At 52.9% G+C, this 24,462-nt stretch overlaps 2 protein-coding genes across 7 annotated transcripts; both read right to left on the reverse strand.

The window, feature by feature from the left end:
* Positions 1-287: 287 nt before the first annotated feature.
* LOC123629888 lies at positions 288-8,124 on the reverse strand. Its single transcript, XM_045539240.1, has 7 exons — positions 7,641-8,124; positions 6,660-6,711; positions 5,713-5,874; positions 4,761-4,812; positions 3,750-3,919; positions 2,245-2,413; positions 288-492 (listed from the first exon to the last, which is right to left on the reverse strand). Exons 1-7 carry the CDS (start codon positions 7,674-7,676, stop codon positions 288-290), a joined length of 846 nt encoding a protein of 281 aa, XP_045395196.1. The 5' UTR covers positions 7,677-8,124.
* Positions 8,125-9,564: 1,440 nt separating this feature from the next.
* Positions 9,565-24,462, reverse strand: LOC123629903 (putative neuroblastoma breakpoint family member 5). 6 transcript variants are annotated; one of them, XM_045539276.1, is made up of 7 exons: positions 24,372-24,462; positions 21,984-22,153; positions 16,001-16,913; positions 15,688-15,831; positions 12,728-12,940; positions 10,698-10,800; positions 9,565-9,769 (listed from the first exon to the last, which is right to left on the reverse strand). In XM_045539276.1, the coding sequence occupies exons 4-7, from the start codon at positions 15,725-15,727 to the stop codon at positions 9,706-9,708; spliced, it is 420 nt and encodes a 139-aa protein (XP_045395232.1). In that variant the 5' UTR covers positions 15,728-15,831; positions 16,001-16,913; positions 21,984-22,153; positions 24,372-24,462; the 3' UTR covers positions 9,565-9,705. The 6 variants fall into 6 exon arrangements, with proteins under 6 accessions (XP_045395232.1, XP_045395228.1, XP_045395231.1 ...); XM_045539272.1 differs by having other exon boundaries at positions 15,688-15,893; XM_045539275.1 differs by having other exon boundaries at positions 15,688-15,893; positions 16,001-17,823.

The following is a 24,462-nucleotide window of genomic DNA, read 5'->3' on the forward strand; positions in this document are numbered from 1 at the left end:
GAGGCTGCAGGGGGAGGGGCCAGGGTGAGCTGTGAGCAGAGAGTGGGATCCAGGGGTGACCTAGAGAGACGGGCTGCCATGCTGGGGCCAGGGAAGAGAATCACCTGTTGTTCAGCTCACATTCCCCTTCCTCCTCCTCCTCCCCCCTCCTAGGCCCAAACCCTCCCTGCCCATCCCCCTCTGGCTCCCCCTCCATCTCAGGATGCCACACGGGGGTGCTATGGTCAGAAGGCCCAGGTCCCCCCATTTCTTACGTTGAAATCCTAACCTGCAGTGTCATGGTAATATCAATAGAAGATGGGACCTTTAGGCAATGATTCGTTCCTAAGGGCAGAGCCCTCTTGAATGGGATGAGGGCCCACATAGAAGACCCCAGAGAGCTGCCTTCTAGCACGTGGGGACACAAAGAGAAAGGGCCATGGACGAATCAGGAAAGGGGTCCTCGTCAGACAGCGAGCCTGCTGGTGCCCCTTGGACCTGTCAGCCTCCGACCTGGGAGAGAACGAATTTCATTTGCTCATAAGCCCCCGGTTCATGGGTTTTGTCGCAGCAGCTGGAATAAGCTAGGACGGGGGTGACAGGGACTAGCACAATAGGCTCACGAGCACATTTTATTTTAAATAACTTTATTTGAGGTCAAAGAAAATATTTTAACATAAAATATTATGCTTTCTCTTTATGATAAATACAGGGTAAAATATGGGAAAGGGTACTGTACAGAAATAAATAGGGAAATTAAAATATTTATTCTGAATATTATCTATGTCAACTGTTATAGTTTTTTTTTTTTTTCAGGTAGAAATGGTACTTTTTCTGAAACACTTTTAGTTTTTTCATAGTTCCAGCAGTACTTGGTATCTGCAAAAAGAAAAAAAAATCCAGTGAGAGTCTGTGAGGTCCTGCTGGTGGCTGAGTCGGGAGGGGTGGCTGAGGCGGACGGACCCAGGGCCACACTGGGCTCCTGCAGGAGGCTGGGCTGAAGTGGACAGTGACAGCCACAGGGGAGAAGGAAACCTCCCTGAACTTAAGGTCACCCTGAGGGGCAGGATATAGGGACCCTGTCCCTGCCCAACCAGGACCTGGTTCTATCAGCCACTTTCTTCCCTTGTTTGCAGAAAAGTGATGGCTTTTCATGCCTCCTGGTGGGGGACATGCTCAGTGTCACCCACCAGACTCAGAGACAGACACTGCAGGGGGAGGGGCCCCTGGCAGAGTAACAGGCCCTCTTATACCCCCACGTCCCAGACTTCCAGGGAGGGGGGGGCGGCTGTGGGAAGAGCCCGGCTGTGAGAGCCAGCAGGGACCTCGGACTCCTCCACGTCCCGTCCCCCTTGGACTGACGAGGAGAGCGTGGTGCCGAAGGGCTGAGACTCCACTAAAGCCACGTGACCTGTTGCTGACAACCCTGGAACTAGAACCCCGGCCTGAGGCCCTTTCCACACTGTTTGGAAGGAGGAGAGAAAGGGTCCAATGGAGAAATGAACAAGCCACTGCAGGCTGTGGGTCACCCTGGCTGGGACAGGGATCAGGATTTAGAAACAGCAAAAGTATTTTCCTAGAGAGGGTCGGCAAAGAAAGGAAGGAGGAGAGATTCCAAATGGAATTGCACAGAGAGAGCAGGGACTCTTGCCTGGACTTGTGGAGGTAGAAACGGGAAGGAAATGGACAGAGAGCAGATGCTTAAGGACCCCATGGTCTATGAGGATTGATGTCCCGCCCTGTGCAACTACTTCTGCACTGACGTCACTTTAGGGTCCCTTCAGTGTCCTTCAGCTAATGTCGGCTCAAATGAGTCCACAGTGCCTGGACACTGAGTCCCTGCAAACGCCACCCTCGTCACACAGCCCTGCACCTCTGGGGCTGAACACAAAGCTGACAAGGCCACTGCAGGTCTCCTGCCTGGGACCAGGTTCTAAGTTACTTTTTGCCATGAGCAATAAATGTGCTCACTTTTAACTGTTCTCATTCAGAAGTTGGAGGGAGTCACAGCAGAGGCTGCTCCTAGGGAGCTACAGGTCGCCAAGGATGGAAAAGAAGGAAAACGCTTGAGTCCTGGCAGGCGCATTCCAGGGACCTGGCTGGCCTTGCAAAGTCAATGATCAACTTGACCATCGAGACCAGACGGAGGTTACAGCGGCTGTTGGAGGGAACACACGTGGCAGAGAAAGAGCAGCAGGAGAGGAGCTGTCCGCTTGCACAGAGAGCAGCAGGAGTGTGTGTGTGTGAGACCGCAGGTGGGGTTACCTCTGCACCCGCAGCTGCAGGCCTGAGAAACTGCACATGACTCTCCACTTGCTGAACAGCAACTTTCTCTCGCTCATCCTCGGTTTCAGGGCACTCGGGCCAGCGAGCAGGGGAGAGACCGTCTGGGCCAGTGCGGGGAGTCTTGGCTGGGCTCCTGGGAATCCAAGAACTAGAAGACAGACCAGAGGGAAGGGCAGAGGCTCAGATGATACAAGTTACCAGGACAGGGGTCTGGGATTCGCATCCTGTGAGCACTGGGCACTTCTCAGGAGCCCTCCCCATGGGGCCAGCCTGGGGCTCCTGACCTCTCGTGACTCTCGTCTCATCCTGGGTACCTGGGGCTTGTCACCTCTCAGATGACGGCATGGCCTGACAGAGGAGGCCCAGGCCACAGGCTCCAGGAGGAGATAGAGGGGACAGAGAGCAAGGAGGGGCAGGACAGGATGTGGGGCCTGGGAGGGCTGTGTTAAGACAGTCTGAGCAAAGTGGGTCCTTCTGAGAAGGAAACTGAGGACATGGCCCTGCCATGCCTGCAGGTGATGAACTAGAGGGGCAGTCACAGGGGAGACTGATTTGGACAGTTTCTAAAAAAAGGTTGTGCTTTGCTTCAAAAAGAAGATTAAAGAAACGGAATAAAACCTGGATATGTGAGGAAATTGACCTGTGGGCCCAGGATCAACACTGTTAAAAAAAATCCATGTGAAATCACTATGTAAGTGATAAATCACCGAAAGATATAAGGACTAGACATGACATGGTCACAGCTTTCATTGAACAATTGGGCCCCAAAGTCCTCTCCACCCCTGCACGGTGACAGCAACCCCAACATCAGAGCCTCCTGCTCCCCTGTCCTGCCCACCTGGGAGGAGCAGCCACTGGTGCCCAGAGTCAGCGCTGGCTGCGAGGATCCAGGGGTCGCAGGGGAGGCTCCATGTGGCAAAGCCACAGCCACGACCCCACTGCTGGTCCAGCTGGAGCTGCAGACAGTCAGTCACCAGGGCGCTTGGCTGCAGCTGTGTGTTTGCAGCTTGCACCTGTGACACGCAGGGGCTCAAGTCTCCACTTCAAGGCCCTTGGGGACAGGCCTCCTGCGTGGGAGTTGAAAGGAGAAGAGGCTTCAGTGGGAACAATCCTAGTGCTCTCTCTGCTACGTCCTCCCAGAACACCCATTTCTGATGTCCCTGTGGGTCAGTGAGACCACCCAGTGACTCTGGCAACACATTGAGTATATAAAGGAGATGTCACCAGTCAGGTGTGAGCCTGGGGAAGCAAAGATCCCAGGTGCCCAGGCTGGTGGAGACACGGCCAGGCACTGGGCAGATGGCAAAGCTCCCAGACCCACCTCCCCTCTGTTCAGAAAATTCTGCCCAAGCACCCGACAGGAACCAACGATGTCTCCAGGGTCAGCCTGCAGGGACATCACTCAGCCCAGGCAGAGGACTGAGCAGAGCGAGGCCACCTGGGACGCCAGTGAGACTGACCAGCTTTCTCATGGGAGGACTCACCCGCTCCATCCAGAACAGACTCGGCCTCAGGCTCGGCAGACAGGGAGGCGGCACTTCTGATCAGCTCTCGGCAGCCAGACAGGTCAGCACCACCAGGAGGGAAACCCTGCTCCGTCAGTGCCTGTGACAGCCCTGTGGTCCCTGCGTCCTCCTGCAGCTCACTGGGCACACTGGGGAGAGGAAGAACCAAAGATGAAGGCAGGAGGGGTGAGACCCCTGAGCACCCCGCGGGGCCTGATGGGAAGCACAAGGGGGGGTTCAATGGCGTGTGGCCTCCCTTCGCAAAGGAGGCAGGACACCCCCTCCTCGGCCTTGGGCACAGCTCGGCTGCCTTGGCCATGGGGGCGAGAAACAGAGACAGAGAGACAGAGAGAAAGAGAGAAAGAGACAGAGACCACATGGCAGTGCAAAGTGCACTGACAAGATGAGGAGCTAAGGAGGAAGAGACCCCAGATGCCCTGTCAGGTGCAGGCAGGACCCACAGCACACGGGGACCCATAACCTTGGGTCAACCCTGGGGACAGATGACGGTGAATTTCACATGCAGCAGTGCAGGGAACATGGGGCCTGAGGCCCTATAGACTCTCTGAGATCTTGTGTGTTCTAGGTCTGCTGTTCCAAACTTGTGCCATGGGGAGACTGTTTGCGAGGACATTCCTGTCAATGACCCAAGGCCACAGTGTGGACAGCAGACAGGCACACCCTGCTGGTCTCAGCCTCACGCAGTAGACCACGTGATCTATCCAAGGGCAAGACACTCTGAGACTGGTCAGTTCCCTTGGTCAGACTCACGCTACTAGGGCCACGAAGGAGACGGACCATGGGGGAGGTGACACCCTTGCTGCAAGGCTCTGCCACCTCCGGGGCAGTGAAGGCATCAGTACAACCAGTGGGCTGGGTTTGCCTCGAGTGTGAAATCTTGGTGACTTTGGCCTCACATTCTGTCCTTAGACACCACCCTGCCCTGGCATGTCGTACTCTTTCTTCTAGCCCCTGATAATTCATTGTCACCTGGAGGCCAGTGATTCTAGATCTTCTTCGTCTTCCTCCTCTTCATAGTTCTCTGCAAACAAATTGAGAAATGTCCAGACATTAAATAGTGCCATTCCCACCGTGACACACGCTGGGCCCATCTGTGCCTGGAGACAGATGACCCGTGTGACCTCGGACACCCTTAGAGAGCTGTGCCCATCTCGTCTGCAGACGTTGACGAAGTAGGGAGGGACCACGTATTGATCCATCTTGTAAAATGCCCCCAACATGGCGGATCATTGTCATGGTGAGCTCTGAACTTACTGGGAAAAGTTATATTTCGGTCTCAAGGTCACAGGACACTTGCACGGGTTTTTTCTGGATTTCTCCAGCTATGTGTCCCGTCTCTCTTGATATCAAGGACAACTCCACATGTGGCCATGACAGGTGTATTTCCTCTGGTATTCCGACACACCCTGGGCAAGGAGCAGTTGAATTAGAGTGGACAGAGAGATTGTGCCTGGAATCCAGGAACTACGGTACCATTTGCACAGACACAGGCAAGACACCAACCTACTGGGACAGTCACTGGTGCTTTTGTAACAATTATCAGACCCTGTAGGACAGGTCCCAAGTCCCAACATGAAAGAACGGGCTCGTGCAGACCCCTGCCGTGCATGGCCATCAGCGGTGGCTGAGAGTCGGTGACAGTTTCTGCAGTCTCCCCACTCTGCCTAGCTCTGTGGTGCCCACTGTGACCTTGTCGTTGTGTCCCCTGGGTAAGTGTTTGGCCTGGGATTTGGGAGTCACCTGGCTGCCTGACACCCCTGACGTCTGTGCCTAACGCTCAGGCGGCCACCCTCATCCACATCAGTGTGTTTCCAGAGTCTGCTGGCATCTCTCTACCTGGTGACAGGTGCAGGGCACAGAGAACGTGGAGGCTCCCTGGGAGGACACTGGGACTCATCTACTTTATACCAGACACACTCACCAGCTGGACCCGGGCAGGCGCAGTCGTCTCCTGCATCGGGCAGCAGGACAGCGGGAAGGGCAGCGGGACTCAGAGAGGTCCTGGCCACTGGAGAGGGTGACACGCTGCTCATGCAGTGAGGTCTGCTGGGTGGGATTCGCCTCCTCCTCCTCCCCGCTGAGCCTGGGGGTGCACAGGAGAGTAGGTTAAGCTGAGAGAGATCGGGCACCGCGGCATCCCCGGCTGGTCCTGATCAGGGGACACAGGCAGAGGTCCCAGAGGCGGCGAGGCCACCCCTGAAACAGGAAGACAGCCCTCCTCGGACTGCGGCTCAGGGCGGCTGCCGTGGGGTCTGAGGTAGTGGCAGGCGCTCAGTGCACCGGCCACAGGGCACAGTGATGAGGACAGACACCGCCCTCCCCTGCACGGGGCAATCAGGACACGCAGCGCAGCGACCCGCAGCACATGCCGCAGCTGCTGTGCGTTTGAGTCCCGCTCTCCCTGCCCAGCTGCAGGGAATAGACGCACCTGAGGCAGCGTGGCCTTTAGGAGATCTCGGGCCTTCTAGGCCTTGTTCTCTCAGTACTGGGAAATGATGTGACATTTTTCTTTTTCTTTCTTGTCTCCGTATACTACCTGCTGTGGAATCCCTGCCAACAACCTAAGGCCACCCTTGCAGAGAGAAGCTGCGCCTGTCCTCCTGGTCACCTCCCATGGGAGAGGGAGGTGGTCACCCTGAGTGCAGGGACACCTGAGACTGCTTAGCTCATCTGGGGTCACAGGACTCCAGCTTATTAAACTGGAGAAATTGGTGGGAAGTGGAAACCAGTGTAAGAACCACCAGGTCGGCAGACGCATCTTGCCAGGCAGGCCGGGTGAGGGGATCTAGGCTGCACCCTCTGCTGCTCCCTGGAGCGAGATCTCCAGGGGGTGCTGTGGCGCTCATAGCTCATGACTGTCACGCTCACCTGGTCTCCATGGGCTCTTGTCCTTCCTGTGTGTTGCTGTCACCTCGAGTTGCTGCAAATACAGTCAGACAGGACCAGTCACCACAGGTACTTGCCTCATGGTCAACACAAACCCAGGGGCCTGTGTAATGCATGGAGGAAAGTACTGCTGGTGGGAGATCAGTTTTCCCTGGAGAATATTCCAGAAGGCCTCAGGCTATGTCTTCTGAGAAGCGGCTAGGCTTCCTGTTCTGAGTCCCTGGGCAGACTGTCCCTGAATTGGTCCATTAGTGTCACACTGTCCTCTGTCCTGTGTCTGGGCAAACAATGAAACATATTTTCCCAGTGAACAGGAAGAGCCTGCCTAGTGGCTCTAGACATGTGGCTACAAGATGCCGTCTTTAGTCCATCAGCTGCTGTGGTTGCTATGGGTACAGATGGGATGATCCACTGAGATCAGATGGTGGGTGCAATCTCCATACCCTCAAATAGGAAAGATCTTTGCTGCTACTTAGAGAACAGGATACTTTTCATTCAAGGATACGGAGGGTGTCAAGGGCCCTGCCCTGTTTTCAGGGATAATTCCAGACTCATTCAAGAGGTGTTTGTATTCTGGTGGATAGACGGCCATTTATCAAGGACAGGTCAACATAGAGAAGAGAGAGACCATGGTCTAGAGTTGAGGAGTCAACACTATCTCCAAAGACATAGGCAAGAATATCCACCCAGTCAGACAGTCACTAATGCTCAGAGTACGCTGTTCGGATCAGCATTTAGAAAGGACATTGCAGGAGACAACAGACATCCCATCTGCAAAGAATGGACTCCTGCAGACACCTGTGTGCACATGCGTCAGTGGTGGCTGTGGTTTGTCACAATTTCTTCAGTCTCCCTACTCTGTGAGCCCTGTGTTCACCACCCTGAACCTGCCATGGAGCCCAGCAGGCACGGAGCCTACCCACAGGACAATGTGGAGTCGTTCCCTTATAACAGAGCACTCACTAGCTGCATCCAGTGCCCTGGAGACTCCCTGCTCATCAAACAGGATGGCACTGGTGCAGGGAGGCTGGTCGGTGTCACACAGGTCACGGTGACTGGCAGAAGTCAGGTGGCCTTCACCCAACTGGCTCTGCAGGACTCCATTCACCTTCTCCTCCTGCTCCACACTGCTCAACCTCGTGGGATAAAGAATAGGACCAAACCAAGAGGGACTGGACACCAGATCCAAGGCGGTGCTGATGACAGGCATGAAGGACTGGCCACAGAGTGCAAGGGGCTTTCATTTTGAAGAGAAAGAAAGCTATCCTGTTATGATAAAGGAAGAATGTGGGAGCCTCGAGGGCAGGAGTGAGAGAGGAGCAAGTGCTCTGTGCACTGGCCACGTAAGGAGATGGTGAGGAAGGGGACACTGTCCCCTTGGTACCGTGTTGGCAGGCAGCACACACAGAGAACCACGCAGTGGCTCAGCCTCCTGCGTGGACCGTGTTGACTGATCCCGCAGCAGCACAGTGGGCACAGGCTCCTGACAGTGTAGGTCAGGAGCTCTTGTGCCTTCTAGGACCCTGTCTAGCAATACGGTGACATGGTGCAAATATTTCAGTCTGCTCATATCCCCTGCTACGGAGTCACTTCCAACATTTGAAGGCCAACCACACAGAAAGCAGATGGGCATCTCATACTGAGTTCAGCCATGGGAGGGAGAACAGGTAGAATCTGTGATTGTAGAAATTCTTAAGACTGACTTTTTCTCCTAGTTAATGGGAAATGCTTTGAAGACAGTGAACAACCTTGTTAATGGAAGGAATTTTTCACTGGTTGTGAGAATGTCATCAAAGAACAAACAGTTTTCACGCACCTTTGCTGTGAAATTTGTGGCTACTTTGACACCTTGACCAGTGCAACTGGGCCCTCCCATATTTTACCCACCCTCCTCCAGGCCGTGCTTGCTCATTGCTACCTGGGGGCTGGTGGTTCTTCTTCCTTCTCCTCCTCCTGATCTTTGTGGTTTTCTGCATAGAAATTCAGAAATGTCCAGTCAGACATTGAGTAGCTCCACACTACCCCTACAAACACCAGCAGATATCTCTACATGTGGACCGTTTCTATGGTAAGAAAACCTAAGGCATAATTGACCAATTGCTGGAGTATGAGTCTGCAGAAATTTGAGAAATAAAACAATAGGCAGTTGCAGTCACAGAAGTGCCCAAACCCTCAGAAGTGTACTCCTACTGAGCATCACACTGGAAGGTCTAATTGTTTCAATAAGACAAAGAAAGGAAATAAAAGCTAATGTCTATATTAAAAAATCCCAAAGAATTAGCAATGAGGGCACCAACAAAATGCTTCTGGAATGAATAAGCCATTGGTAGCAAGGTTGCAGGATACAGAGCTAATATATGCAATCAATTGATGAGTTAAATATCAGCAATGAAGAGCTGGAATTTCAAATTAATACACAATGCGATTTAAGGTAGCTCAAAAAAGACATTCTTAATTATGAAGCTAATTACATATGTATAAGGTCCACTGAGGAGTGGGGAACCTTGGGGCCACATGTGTCTTTCCAGATCCTTGAGTGTGGCCTTTTGACTGAATGCAATTTTACAGAACAAATCCTTGGGATTGGTCACCTAGATTTGGGTCCTTGGACACAACACACAAAAGCAAAACCCATGAAAAAAGAATTGATAAGTTCAAGGCCACGGTGCATCAGGAGGAAGGACAGAGTGGGGACATTGGGACCTCCACCCTGAGTATTCTGTCCTCTGCTCCCGCTGGCCAGCCCTGATCCTGTCTTGGCCATAAATGTGACGTGCAAACCAGGACAGCTGGGTGAAGAGCCACATTGTGAGTGGAGTGTCTTGCGAGCTGGCACCTGGGAGCAGCTCAGAGTCCTGAGGGCCTGTGGCCACTCACCTGGGCTGAGCGTGTGGGCGAGGTGCTCTGCCAGCCTGCGCCCCTCTGCCAGGTGCTCACGGAGGTCCTGGCCCTGGCAGCTGTCAGGATTGTCCTGGAGGAGGATGGCCTGCAGGTGCTGCTTGAGGAGAAATGAGCCATCTCTCCCCTCTCACAACACCTGCCTCAATCGGGTCAGCTCTCGGGCCTGCTGGTCAATGAGCCTGTTGGCTTCCCTATGGTGGGAACAAAAGCAAATATGAAAAGGCACAGTTGACAATAGAGTATATGCACAGTAGCAGACAGTTCTGTGAAGGTGTCCCCAGGAAGCCTTCCAAGTGCAATTCTAGCACGTATTTGGTGACCTGCTTGTGGCAAAGAGAGAGAAGAATGTGCAGGGAAAGCCTCCCGTGCGTCACAGAGTGTCCCTGTGAGATCCTTGATGCTCCCTTCCTGTTTCCTTCTGTAGAGGAGCCAGGTGTCTTCCTGAATCGGCTTCACAACGGTGTCCCTCAGTCCCTCACTGTGGCCAAGGCCTTTTCCACGTGAAGACACACCCAGCACGTTCTGCTGAGACTGGACACGCAGCCACAGGAAGCAATGTGCCAGCTCCAGCTGGGGCCAGTTGAAAGCATGAAAGACAGAGGATAACCAGGCCAAGGGGACAATGTTCTTTGGGTAACAGTCTCAGAAGCCACATTCAGTCAGGGTGAGTGTGATTCAGAGTGAATGGGACGATGACTGCACAACACTGTAAAGTTTTAATTGTATGTCTGTGACGGGTCCAAGTGCAGTGTTGTTACAGGGATATATCGCACAGTGTGGAGTCAGGGCTTTTAGTGTTTCCATCACCTGAATGCGCAGTGTGACTACACTCAATGCTGCTGAGTTGTCACTGTCCTTTGGTTACCTTTATGTTACGTGACTTTCACCCTAACAACTTCTTGTTTGGAAGGAGAAAACCTGGCTCTGAGTCACAGTTGTGGGCCAGAATACATCCTTAGTTTTGTTTTCATCTTGTTTTATTAATATCTGTGAAAAACATGCCGGCCTCGTGCATTCCTGCCATTGCCCTGGCAAGGTGGGCTCTTAGATGTCCCAGCTGAGCTGCCCACATCAGAGACTCACACGTCCCCCTGTCTGCCCCACACACAGCAGCCTTACCTGAGCTCGTCCTCCAGGGTCGGCATCTCTGCCCACTCCTCCTCCCAGAAGTCCAGCCTCACCCCCAGCACGGACTCCAGGACATCCCTGAACTTGCCACACTCTGAGAAAGATACACACGCTGGCCTCAGTGGGAAGCTGTGGCCACTGCCCACAGGGGAGGTGGCAGGGTCCCTCCAAGGGACCAAAGTGTCCGCAGTCCCAGGTCTTATGTGGGGATTTCTACACCTTTAATTCTCACCCTCCCGTCTCCATGGCATTGAGAATTCCTATTGCAAGATGAGGAAGGAGAAGCTGAAAGGCACATAAAGGTACTTGGCAAAAATCGAATTGGGATTTAGGACAGTCAGAGTTCTCTCCCCCAAGGTCTGACTCTGATCACGGGCCTCGTGACCAAGCTGCAGCCTGTGACGGAAATCACTGAACTGGGCACGATGCAGTGACACCTGCACAGCTAGGAAGGCCCTGAGGACCCCACGATTTGTGGGTCCCTCGTGCTGGGAATGCAAAGAGTGCACCAGCCTCTCACAGGTGGAAATCGCATCCGGATGCGCCTGTGGGAGACATCAGGCGTTAGACCACGAGGACCCGAGAGAAAATTCCCACACACTAGTGAGGCTCGGGTCACACTGGAAGTGAGAGACCTGCGAGCTCACAGTGGCTCCTCTTGTCAGGCTCTGCTGTAAAAGCGACACAGGAATTAATGAATGTATCATTGCAACTCCAATTAATAGGTGATACAATAGCACCATGTAAACAGAGGAGGAAACTGAGGCACACCATAGACAAACAACTTGCATTGGTGCCCGGAGACATTCCCAGGGTCCCTGCTGTACACGTGGTCTTCAGCCTTCTTCCATGTTCTTCCTCTTCACAGTATTTCACATGCTTATGTTATGATTAGATGGAAAGGTGTTAATAAAACACAGTTTGTCCTTTCCCAGAACTCATCTCTTCACCTCCATAACAGGCTTCAATTTTTAATCTTCTCTTTAATTCCTTTTGATTAAAAATAATCCTCTCATTTATTGGAAAATAATTTGGAGGAAAAGGATGCAAGCTCAGCCTCAGAGTTGCGAGGTTCCTTCCAATCCTGCTGCTGTGCGCGTGCCCTGCTCCCAGGACCCCTCAGTCGCTCAGGCTTCTCTTTCTGGGCAGGACAAGGGCTGGCAGTGGCCAGGCGCACTGGGGTGGGGGTGGGGGCCCATCCCACACACTGCTTTGCTTGTCACAGGGGCTGCTGCTGTCCTCCTCATCCCTTGTTCACACGTGGGCCAACATCTGCTAGATCAGGCCATCATGGTCCACGTGCACCTGCTGGCTGTCCTGTGTCCCTGAAGGTTCCCCAGCTCAGGGGACACACAGAGGTGGGAAAGTGTCCCTGACATAACCAGAAGCACCATCTACCTTCCAGCTAAGTTTCAAATCACTTTCTTGGACTCAAAGTAGAACTGGTGTCCCAGGATGCAGAGCTTCTCTCCCACCAGGGTCAGCCCCCTGGACAGGGTCACTAAGGATTGTCACAACTGCCATTAGGAGCACGCTCCTCTGGAAGCTCCTCTGAAGCAGGGGCTGTGTCCATCCCAACCTTCCCCAGGGGGCAGCTCAGTGCTTTCCTGTTGGGCCTCACCACAATTGAACGGAAGCTCATCAGTCCCAGAAATTACAACCACAGTGACGTTATGTGACTGCAGGATTTTGTGCAGTACACAGGCTCCTAAGAAAAACAGGTGTAGCTTGTGCCCAAATCACAGGCACTTCCTTGGAAGCTGCAGAAATAAATAACTGACATTTTACCTCATGCCCCACCCTACTCCTCACCTGGAATCATGGCCAAACTCTGTGTGCCTCAGTTTCTCCATCCTCAGAAAAACAGGGTTAAAATACCCCCTTTTCCCTTCTTGGGAATATAGCAGGATGAAATTTATTTTGATAAAGGGAAGAGAAGCACCAAGTCTAGAAACTTTATTTCCTCAGAGAGAATACACACAACCATCTGTCACTGAACATGGTGAACCTACAGAACTTACTGTATTTCCGCAGCTGGTTGGCCAGGGAGAAAGCAGTTGATTCGGAAATGTCCAGTTTCTCCCTGAGGTCCAGAACCTGCTGTTTAGCCTCCACCAGCTGGGAGCGCAGTTCCCTGTTTTGTTCCCAGATGTCCATCTGTGCCCTCTGCCTGGACAGAGAGCAGAGGGACCCTGCCATGCTGGCCGCTGTGGCAGGAGAGGCACAGCCTGGGACTGGGGAGAAGAAACCCAAACACACGGTGGGTGAACAACAAATCAAATCCAATAGGTTTCATCAGGACTGAGGGAGGACCAACACTGGACTTCTTCACTTACTATTGGAAAAACGTGATCCACACCCCACAGCACTCAACAGTCCTTCACTTTGTAGTCAATCAGGCTCAGGACGCCGGAGCTCAGAGCTGAAGTCACTGACTATAGCTCAGAGCCCAAGAAAAGTGAGCCAGTGGAGCTCAGCGAGCCACGTAATGGTCTTCAGTCGCCATAACAGAATTCTGTGCGGGTGCACGGAATGTTAGGAGCCCTGCCCCCCAGGTGCCTGGGCCATGCCGATGCACAAGCCAGGTGGTCTGGCCTAAAGGGGACACCACTGATGGGGACACCCCCTGAGCAGCCATGCTCCAGAGTGGTGTAGACACGTGCTCATGCCACAGACCCCTTCATTTCTCAGTAAATCTCAGCACGTTTCCTCTTGTCCATTCCCATGTCTGTACGGAAATATCTAGGTAGGAACAGTTTCCCCCCCAGTTTTATTTCCTTCATGGTTGTGTAGTCACCCAACCATTTCTTTACCATGAAAACAGATCTTACGACTTTTCCTAAATTAAATAACGTCAAACTTTTGCGATGTAAAAATGTAAATCTCTCGTGACTTTCTTCTCTGCATCTTCTCCCATCCCTCCAAATCCATTAGAAAGTATAGAACAAAATTCTGTCCTGTCTGAGTGTCCCTGCTGCATTCCAGGGTTACGTTGGCTTCAGTCGTCTCACAGGGGGCTGTGTCTCTCCTTGTACCTGCGTCACGTGTGACCTCCCACCACCTATGTCCTCCCGTGTGTGGGGTGCTTTGGGTTGTTACTTCCTCTCACTGAACATTAAACTTCATATTTGCTGCTAATGGATTTCTTTCTACTTCCTTGTGTTCCCTTTCCCAGCCATCAGTGATTAAACTAGTTCATGTGCAGGTGCTTGAATACATGACGTGACCATCTCTATTGAAAAGACTTGTCAACCTCATGGCAGGTTTTACATTTTTGGTCATTTCATTCACATGCTGCACAGGACAAGGATCCAGAGCACCTTTATGAAACCTTGTTCTGTAGCTCTGTGTGTTGACCTGAAACGGTTGAGCTGTGGTTGTGTTCCACTAACTGAACATGGGAAGGTCAAGGTCATGACTCTGGCTGGGGTGATGAGCCTCCATGGTGCCCACATGCAATGTGGTTTAGGGACACAGCAGGTGAGGCTGAGCTGAGAGGGACAGGCAGGCAGGGGAGAGGGACCCCTGCGCCACCTCCTCACATTCTTGGCTTCCAGTCCCACCCAGGTCTGGTGAGCCTGACACCTGGGAGACGCCCTGTGGCCCAGGTCTCTGCAGTTCACCTGCTGGACCTGCCTGAGTTGAGGGAGGAACTCATGTCATCGTGGGCCCCGAGCGTTCATGTCAGAGTGAAGGAAGGAGGACTGCTCGGCCACGTTTGACAGTGTCTCCCTCCACCCTAAAACACCCCCACACTACACTGTGGATGATGTCAGTTATGAGATGTATGTTAAGCCCCAGTGGCCACTGGGTCCCCATTTCAACCAAACACAGTTTTTGAAAAGATAATATTTCTGTTTCTCTAAGCAGCTCACTCACAGCTCCACAGCAGGCAGCCAGTTCATGTGCTGTATTGTGGCCACTGTGCTAAGTTCCATCTGCTTCCTGCTGTGTCATCCCCAGGAGACCCATGTCATTCCTTGGCCGTAGAAGCAGAGCCATTTTCCCAGCTTATTTGCTGCATTAAAGACCTTCTGATCTGGTGTACAGGGCCACCATTTGGGGCAAGTGGAGAGTGTTTTTGCTCCTGAAGTCACCAGGTGCTGCGAGATGCAGTCAGGTGTCTCCCACCACAGGACACTGGACCCGGCTCATCCGTGTGTTCCGCAAAGCGTCACTTTCTGAGCAGGTTCTTGACCTTTGTAGAGACCCGTTGCCTGACCAGACATCGTGCAAGGATTTCCAGTCCGTCACTGCGCTGCTTCTCTTCTTGCTGCTACAATCTAGATATGATCTGTGACGTACACACATGGAGAGGAGCCATGCTGAGGATGTGTGACAGTCAACTGTGACAAAGGAAGCTTGGACCCTCCCTGCAGGACGTTCTCCACATGGTGTGGGCATGAGTCAGGAGGAGGTGCATAAAGCCCAGGGCCGTCACTGCTCCTCATCATCCTCTTCCTCATCAGCAGGGGAGCAAGGGGGTGAGCTGTTGATTCCCCACCTACACACACCTCTGGCTGAATTCAGAGCAGACAACTCTCAGCTCCTTTCAGTGGGGACCGGAGCTCCTGTCCTCTGCCCCCCAGTGTGATGAGCACAGGACACTACCCACAGGGATCAGGAACTGCCCTCGCTGAGCTCAACTGACTTAGCTCAGCGTCCCTAGGTGAGCACAGATGTCGGATTTTTCACACAGGGACAGGGTGGACAGACAGTGAAACAAGGGTGTGGGACATTTCTGTGTCTCTGAGCACAAGAGTCACGATGTTCCCCGAGCCTGTGAATGCAGAAAGCCAGTCCAGCCCCAGTCCCTGCGTGTTCCCTGCAAACACGGAAGCAGCTTTATTCCCTCCACACTCGTTCTTTACTGCGAGATCTGAGAGTAAATTATGAGCTACTGAAATTCTAAAAATAGAGTCATCGTTTAATTAATTTTGATGTGATGGGAGATTAGGAAGGTATGGAAACATGTAATTACCCACAAGAACAGGGACCAGCGTCACCTTCCTGGCAGACATGGACTTAAGGGTCCCACTGAACTGGCCTCATGGTGTCTCCAGGTGGCCATGACGGAGTCAGCAGTTCCCCCTGGAGACCTTGGCTCTGTTGACCTTGACACGACCTGGAGGCAGATGCTGGTGGTGTCCCGGGAGGTCAGGAGTGTTGTCACCCAGGGCCCACCAGCTGTTGGAAACAAACAGAAGGGGGACCAGGACAGCCACTGAGGTCACCCCCACACCCCATGGGACCCTCCCTCACCGTGACCACACTTGCCACAATGCATGGCCTACCGGTCTGAGAGCTCCGTGGATGCCGGGACACAGTTTCACCAACTCCGTGTTCACGGTTCCCACTCAGGCCCGGCACCAGGGGGCTCCCCGCAGTGGTCCTCAGTGACTGAATAAAAGTGGTTTCTGACTCCAGCACCCCGTCTACACTCCTTCCCTGAGTGTTCTGTGAGAGACACCCTCCTTCCTGCCAGGGAGCTGCACGTCTCCTTCTGTAGAGAGACCCCTGCCCTACAGTATCAGAACTCAGGGACAGTCCCCTGTGGGGGTCTGGTGACACCGGGACTGCTCTCAGGAATTCCCTTCCTGTTCACTGCGTCATGGGGATGACGTGTCTGTGACCTCTCCGCCCGTTCCCTGGGCTGCCACCAGACCTTTCTCAACTGAAAGGCACAGAGAATAGCCAAGTGTCACTACTTCATGTGCAAGGGTCCCCTGTCCCCGGGTCACTGGCCTAGAGCAGCATGTCCACCCTTCTCCTGCTCAGCCCACCCTGACCTGGAGGGCGTCCACTGCCAGGGCAGCCCCAAGGACGAGGCTGCTGGAGCTGGGCAGGGTCTCACGGTCACTTCTTCCTCCTCTTGGGGTTGGTGCTTCCCTCAGTGTGAACCAGCTCTGAGTCCAGCCTGTGGGTGTCCTTGGCCAGGTGCCTAGGACCCCAGTGCCCTGAGCTCCTCTCCCATCCCCACTGCTCTGTCCAGGCTGGCCCTGGAGGGTTTGGGTGATGACAGGCGTCTCTCAGTGACTCCTAATCTCTAAACCCAATTTGTCCTCATTCTCACCCTGTGTGTGTCCACCTGCACCACCGTTCCCGTGTCCTTGTTTCGGTCATTCTCATCCCCCAACCTGCCGGCTCCCCTTCCTCCATCTGCTCCCTCAGTTCTGAGTTCTCAGGGTGTGGCCTCAGCTCAGGGCCCTGCAGGAGATAGTCACAGTAGGGACCAAGGTCAGGTCTCCACTGCGGGTCGCAGGGCACCTTTACCACAGCTCTGCCCACAGAGACTCAGAGCAAACCCGGCAGGAAGGTCCCTGGGAGAGGTGCAGTTGGAACCTTCACTTCCTGATGGGGAAACTGAGGCCCAGAAGGACTAAGAGATTCTCCCCAGCTCCCTCACCCCTTGCTGGCAGCAGGGCCACCTCACAAGCCTGGGCCTCAGCTTCCCTGTCCAAAGCACCGAGCTCTACCACCAGGAACTCACATCTCTGTTTCTGGGATTTGGGATCCAACATGGCTATTTCCACTGTTAAAACATCTCAGATGTCTCCATCCTGGGACATATCTTTTATCACAGTTCTATAGTTCTTAGCCCTATATTTTGTTCTTTAAGAAGAGGGTCTTGCTGTGTCGTCCAGGCTGGCGTGCAGGGCCATGAACACAGCTCACAGCAGCCCCAGACTCCTGGGCTCAAGGGATCCTCCTGCATCAGCTTCCTGAGTAGCCATGACAACGGGTGCCCACCAGTACCCAGAGCTCATTTATTATTATTATTGTTAATATTATTTGTAGAAATGCTGTGGTATTATGTTGCCCAGGCTGGTCTTGAACTCTTGGCCTCAAGTGATCTGTCTCCTAGACCTCCCAAAGTGCTGAAATTACAGGCTGGATCCACTATGCCTGATCCAGTTCTATTATTTATACTCAGTTTTCAATCAATGACTGGTCTCAGGTGACAAAGAAACACAAAGGATAAATTATATGTAACAGAATCACAAAAGAAGTATATTAGGTGATTATCTATAATCTCTTCAGTAGGAAGATGATCTTCAGCAGACCAGGGACTCTGTCCGCCCTGGTGATGACAGGTCTCCAGTGTCCCCACAAGCACCTGCTACGGTAAACAGTCAGTACTAATCAAGTGAATCATTCCCCGTCACTAAGAGTCATTCACTTTTACCAAAGACCTCTCATCCCAACCACCGTCCCAGCCAAATTCCATCCTGGGTCAGTGCAGAAGCAACAGCAGCACAGCCTCGGCTCAGCAGATCTGAGATTCAAATGCACCTTCTCGCAGGCCAGGGATGCTTCAAAGGAGAATTTCTCTACCCTCTTTGAGGCTATAATCCTCATGTGGAAAATAGGGCAGCAGTCACCACTAGGGTTTGGGATGGTTAAATAGAATAACATGAATCTGAAAGGCATCCCGGACTTTACTAGACACAGAGCTAAAGAACATGCATGTGAGTCACTGGGACACTTGTTAAAACATCTCTGGAGATAAGGCCCAGGAATCTATTTCAGAGAAATATCCCTAGAGATTCTCACGTAAGAAAAAAGGCCACCATTAAATGCACATCCTGGGAAAAGGTCCCCAGAACTCTGATAGCCACAGGAACAACTCAGCTAGAGCAGACCACGTCCATGTCCATGGTGGCCTTCCTTTGGGAACTGTCCCCTTTTCCACATAAGGTGTCCCACCTGGTAGGGGACACAAGTGGGAACCCCACTTCCCCAGCCTGGCTTTTAGCTCCTCCATTCTCCTTTAGGTTTCTCCCTCTGATTTAATTGCTGGGGAACCTCAGCTCTCATGTGGGTCATTGTTTTAGAAACATCCCTCTGATTTTCTCCCCCTTGGAGATAGCCCAGGCAGAGATTGGTTCTGGTTCTCTGCAGTCCTGGACTTTCCCTTAAACCATCCAGGTGAGGTGAAAGCAGTCAGGACTGGCAGAAGTCAGCTCAGCACAGAGGACCCCGAGGAGCCTGAGACCACGAGGGCAGCCCCCACGGGAGACAGTGGGAACCATGCCATGGTCAGTGTGAGACCAATTTGGGTGGGAAGCATGTCCCAAGCCATTGAGGGAAGGTGCTGTCGTGAGGAGGAAGAGGAAGAAGCAATGAGTGTGAGAAGAAAGAGAAAAGTAATGATTCCAATGAAGATGAAATATGTGCAGAGCCAAGAGCCCAGAGGCAAAGCCCCACGTCACAGAGGATTCATCCAGGCTTTGACCTCAATCAAGCACTCACACAACTATTGATGCTGTTTAATTATAGCCATCCTAGTGGTGTGGACTGGGGTCTCATTGTTGGGTTCTTCCACGTTTCCCTTATATCTAATGCTGTTGACCATCTACCATGTGCTTCTTTGCAATTCATGTATCTTGTTTGGAGAAATGTCTATATAATTCCTTTGCCCATTTTAGTTGGATGTTTGTGTTTCTGTACTTGAATTATAAGAGTTCATTATATTTTCTGGGTATAAAATCCTTAATAGGTTTATCATTTGCCAGTATTTTCTGCTATCCCATGAGCTGTCTTTACAATCTCTTGTGAGTGTCTTTTGAGACAGGAAAGTTTTTAATTTTGTTGGCGCCCCATTTATCTGTTTTTTTCTTTCTTCTTTTACTGCTAAAGCTTTTGGTGACATGTTTACAAAACTGTCAAATCCAAGGTCATAAAGATTTCCCCCTACATTTTCTTCTAAGACCTTTAGTTTTAGTTCTTAAATTTAATTATTTTATCCATAGAGTTAATTTTTAATATTTTGTTTGGTTAAGATCCACCTTGACTCATTGATTGATAATTTTACATGTCTACATGTGTAAAGAGATCTTCCAGTCAGTGGGATAAACTTATATTTGTTTCTTCTACGAAGTTTTCATTATTTCCAAATGATTTAAAGCATAATAGCAAGTAAACATTTTTTAAAAAATTCTCTAAGACAGTAGAAGTCATTCTGAATGCTAACCTGTAAAAAAAGTATTGAAGTGGAACAATGGCATTGTCATAAGCAGTCCCACACTGCCCTCTGGTGGCTGCATGAGAAAATGGCAAGAAGCCGAGGGGCTCCCTGGTTCTGCTGGCAAAAGGGGAAGACACTCAAACTTAGATACCCCCAAGTGTTCTGTGTCACCTTCCTGAGAGCTCACACTGTGTCAGACTCTCATCATCACCGCCTGGATTCCCCAGTGTCCTCCCGACTGGGACCCTGATGCTGCCACCTCCACACTGTCAGTCCCTCACCGGGCTCAGCCCCCAGAGTCCTCTCACCACGTCCTGCTCTGCCTCCAAGACCTTCCTCTCCACGGCCCACGACACGACGCACGTCACCCCCCCCACCTTGTGGTCCTGCTCACTGTGGCCCAACATTCTCACCCAACATCACTTCCCCCCAAATTGTCCTTGTGCAGATCGTCCCCTGGGGTCAGGCTGTCCCCCCCAGCCCTGCACCAGGGACCTTCCAGCATCCAGGTCTTTGTGCACAGGCTCCTCCCTCGGCCTGGTGGCCCCCATAGTGACTGAAGGCACAGTTTGCCACCGCGAACCGTCACTCCAGTGGGACACTCACTAAGAGCTGGTGAGAGTTCCTGCTGGGCTCCTGGGGAAACATCTCCCCCCGACACGCCTGTCTGTGGAAGGAACTGTGAAGCCCAGGGACGAGCGTCGCACACTCGGCAGGACTGAAGGGCACTGAGGCAGGAATCTCCCCCAGGACCCAGCACGTCACCTGGTCCCTTCTCTACTGTCCCTGGAGGTGAACTCACTCCCTCCCCACCTGCCTTTCCCTCCCTGCATCGTGGTGGTCTGGAACCTTCCTGGGAATGTGGCCAACTCCTGACGCCCTGAAGGCTCCTTCACGTTTTTACTTATTTAGCCTCATGATTGTCACAAAGCTCATCTCCCCTCGGCTCCCTTAGGTCATTCAAATATTTGAGCTGGGCGTCACCACACTATGGTGTCGAATGTCAAGGGTGATCATTGTCAGGTTTCTCCTGTGTCCAGCCGTGTGGCCCTCACGGATTCCGGACCCTCCTCCATAGACTGTTAGACAGGTGTCCCTAACCCACCCTTGCCCCGGGGAGTCTTGTCCTCCCACGGGGACGTTCCATTTGCACCACTGCAGACGCAGACCGAGGGGCTGTCCACGCAGCCTGGTCTTGCTGGTGGCCCTGAGCTGCGTGGACCCTCTTCCCGCCCTCCCCTGAATGGCTGCAGAGCCAGGTCTCCCCAGCCTGGTCCCACAGCGGACGGTTACAGCACGGCTGGGCATGTGGCACGTTCCTGCTGCTGCCCAGAGCCTCCTCCCTCCGGGCGGAGCCTGCGCAACCCACGCTGCGGAGACGGAGATGCTGTCCCAGCACAGGGCGAGGGACAGCATCCATCACACTCCCGACTTCCGTGCCTGGTGTTGCATGGCTACGTGGAGAAAATCCTTGCTAAAACATCCACATGTCATTTAGGTGACATTCGTGCTGTGTCTGCCGGGGCTCTCCCTGCAGGGGGAGGGTGGGCGGGGCAGACCGCCTGTGCCACCGCTGCCGGGCCCGGCTGGGCACTGCACACACACACGGTTCACACTATCGCAGGGAGGCCACGCAGGAGGTGGCCTTCTGTGATTGTGACCCCACTGCAGAGGAGAACTGGCCTCTCCTGGCCCGTGATTAGTGATGCCTGGCAGGGCCGTCCCCTCCCACACTCAGCTCCCTTCTGAGACCTGTGTCTGAGCATCTCCCGTCCTCCTCACGGGAGCCCAGGCCTGGCGGGGTGGTTGTGCGACTGAGCCTGGAGCTTTCCAAGGGCCCCAGGACAGCCAAGGTGAGAGCAGAGACCCTGGGGACAGGGCGGGAGAGACAAGGACCTTGGAGCCCCTGGTTGATTGCCAATGGGTCTCATGGAGCTGCAGCTCCACCTGCAGAGTGGAGGCCCCGCCCAGGACATGCAGGGGACATGAGATGCCACTCACAGGGGAGACTCAGGCAGACCCTGCTGTGCACATGCTGCAGGGGCTGGGACCTGCCTGTGCATCTGCGGCCTGCACAGGGCAGTGGGGGCCAGGCTGGCAGAGACACGGCCAGGTGCTGGGAAGACGGCAAAGCTCTCAGACCCACCTCCCCTCTGTGCAGGAAACTCTGCCCAAGCACCTGACGGGAACCAACAGGGTCTCCTGAGTCAGCCTGCAGGGACATTGCTCAGCCCAGGCAGAGGACTGAGCACAGTGAGGCCACCTGGGATGCCAGTGAGACTGACCAGCTTCATCACGGGAGGACTCACCTGCTCCATCCAGAACAGACTGGACCTCAGGCTCGGCAGACAGGGAGGCGGCGCTTCTGATCGGCTCTCGGCAGCCAGACAGGTCAGCACCACCAGGAGGGAAACCCTGCTCCGTCAGTGCCTGTGACAGCCCTGCAGTCCCTGCATCCTCCTGCAGCTCACTGGGCCCACTGGGGAGAGGAAGAACCAAAGATGAAGGCAGGAGGGGTGAGACCCCTGAGCACCCCGTGGGGCCTGATGGGAAGCACAAGGGGGGGTCCAATGGCGTGTGGCCTCCCTTCGCAAAGGAGGCAGGACACCCCCTCCTCTGCTTTGGGCACAGCTCGGCTGCCTTGGCCATGGGGGTGACAGACAGAGAGAGACAAAGACAGAGAGAGAGACAGAGGTCACAGGGCAGTGCAAAGTGCACTGACAAGTGAGGAGCTAAGGAGGAAGAGATCCCCCCAGACGCCCTGTCAGGTGCAGGCAGGACACACAGCACACAGGGACCCATAACCCTGGGTCACCCCACGGCCCCAGGCAGCTCTTCAATGGATCCTGCAACATGTTTGCTGAATGTGCAGCAGCTTTTCTGAAATGTCTGCAAAGGTAGGTTTATATCTGGGGCATCGTGTGCCTAGTTGCTGTGCCTTCTTGACATGAACTTTCTTTTGTCTAGTTACGTTTCTTCCTGTGGAGACCCTGCCAGCAGGCTGGGCCGCAATGAAGACGGCAGGGACGCCTCCTCCCTGTTTTTTTTTTTTTTTTTTGAGGCAGAGTCTCGCTCTGTTGCCGGGCTAGAGTGCCGTGGCGTCAGCCTAGCTCACAGCGACCTCAAACTCCTGGGACTACAGGCATGCGCCATCATGCCCTGCTAATCTTTTTTTCTCTATATTTTTAGTTGTTCAGCTAATTTCTATTTTTTTTTTTTTTTTTAGTAGAGACGGGGTCTCGCTCTTCCTCAGGCCGGTCTCGAACTCCTGAGCTCAAATGATCCTCCCGCCTTGGCCTCCCAGAGTGCTGGGATTACAGGCATGAGCCACCACGCCCGGCCCCTGTTGAGCTTTAATCAGTCATTTTTTACTCGCATTACTCAAAAATGCCTTAACTGATATCCTGGCCCCTAGCCTTATCCTCCCTTCAATCTGTCCTCAACATAACCACCTGCTACATGACTGATGTCAAGTCACAACCTGACCACGTCACTCACCAGCTGACCCCACCCCGCCACTGAAGTGATTCTCAGTCTTGGCCGAGCATTAGAATCACAGGAGAGAACATGTAAAAAGCCTGATGCTTAAACCACACTTCAGCCCAGTGAAGTTGGCGTCCCTAGAGGTGGGGCCTGGGATTACAGTTTCCCATGCATCCCAGCGACTCTAGCACCCAGCCAGCACTGAGAATCCGTAACCTACAGGAAAAAGTTCCAGATCCTCGATTAGGGCCACTGGCTGGCTCCTGCCTTTCTTCAACCTTCTCTCCTGCCACTCCCTCCCCCTCACTCCCTTGCTGGCTCACTCTTACTTATACTTTGAAAGTTTGAGCTCAGCCATCACCTCCTCCTGGAGGCCCCCCGAGACACTGGGTGGGGCAGGCCCCGCTTCTCTGTTATGCCAGGGACCTGTGCATCTCTCAATCGCTGCATCAGCCTCACAGGATTATCATTATCTTTTGATTGTCTCCCTTGAAAGATGGTTTCTTGAGGGCAAGAATTGTGATTAATTTTTGTATCCTAGCACTTGGCAAAGAATAGGCACTCAGATATTTGAATGATTAAAAAGTGAATACCCAAATATGTTCGGTAATATTTAAATAAAAACTCTAGTAAGGGACAACTACATAGTATTTCATCAGTTGCCCACATTAGAGTTATTTCAAGTTATTTTTACCAAAGCAACAAATATAACAACGAGGCATGTTACAATCGAGGCATGCTCAGTTAGCTTCAGAAATAAAATGACTCCTGACTGCACAGCTCCATGATGCCCCATCTGCAACTGCCAACATTCCAGGATGCGCTCATCATGCCGTTACATGTGGCCCAGGCCCAACAGAACCGGCATGTTGCTGACAGAGAGTGGACAAAGGCCTGTTCCTCCTCCTTTAAGCGAAGGAGCCCAGGGAGACTGTGGCTCTAAGGGCAAACACTGGCTGAAACCTTGACTGCCCCCCCCAGTCGAGCTGGTCTCCCGTCCCTTTCATCGCTGTGGAAACCATCCTGGCCAGAGGGCAGCTTTCACCGCAGCCACGGGATGTGACCTGCAAACCCGTAAGTGGCGGTTTTAGGTTGGCAGGTGCAGAGAGAATATTCTTTGACCAAATTGCTCCTGAAAATATTAAAAGGTGATATTACTGAGCTAGAGAGTAAAAACACGCAGATGAAAAGTTTATTAATGGAAAGGCTTTTACCTTATTCAATTTTGTTAAGTATTTTTCTTGCACACTGTACAAAAGCCTCTTCCACATTCTCTCATCAGCGTACTTGTCTCCAAAAACATCA

Source organism: Lemur catta, unplaced genomic scaffold, assembly GCF_020740605.2.
Source record: "Lemur catta isolate mLemCat1 unplaced genomic scaffold, mLemCat1.pri scaffold_62_ctg1, whole genome shotgun sequence".
NCBI lineage: Eukaryota > Metazoa > Chordata > Mammalia > Primates > Lemuridae > Lemur > Lemur catta.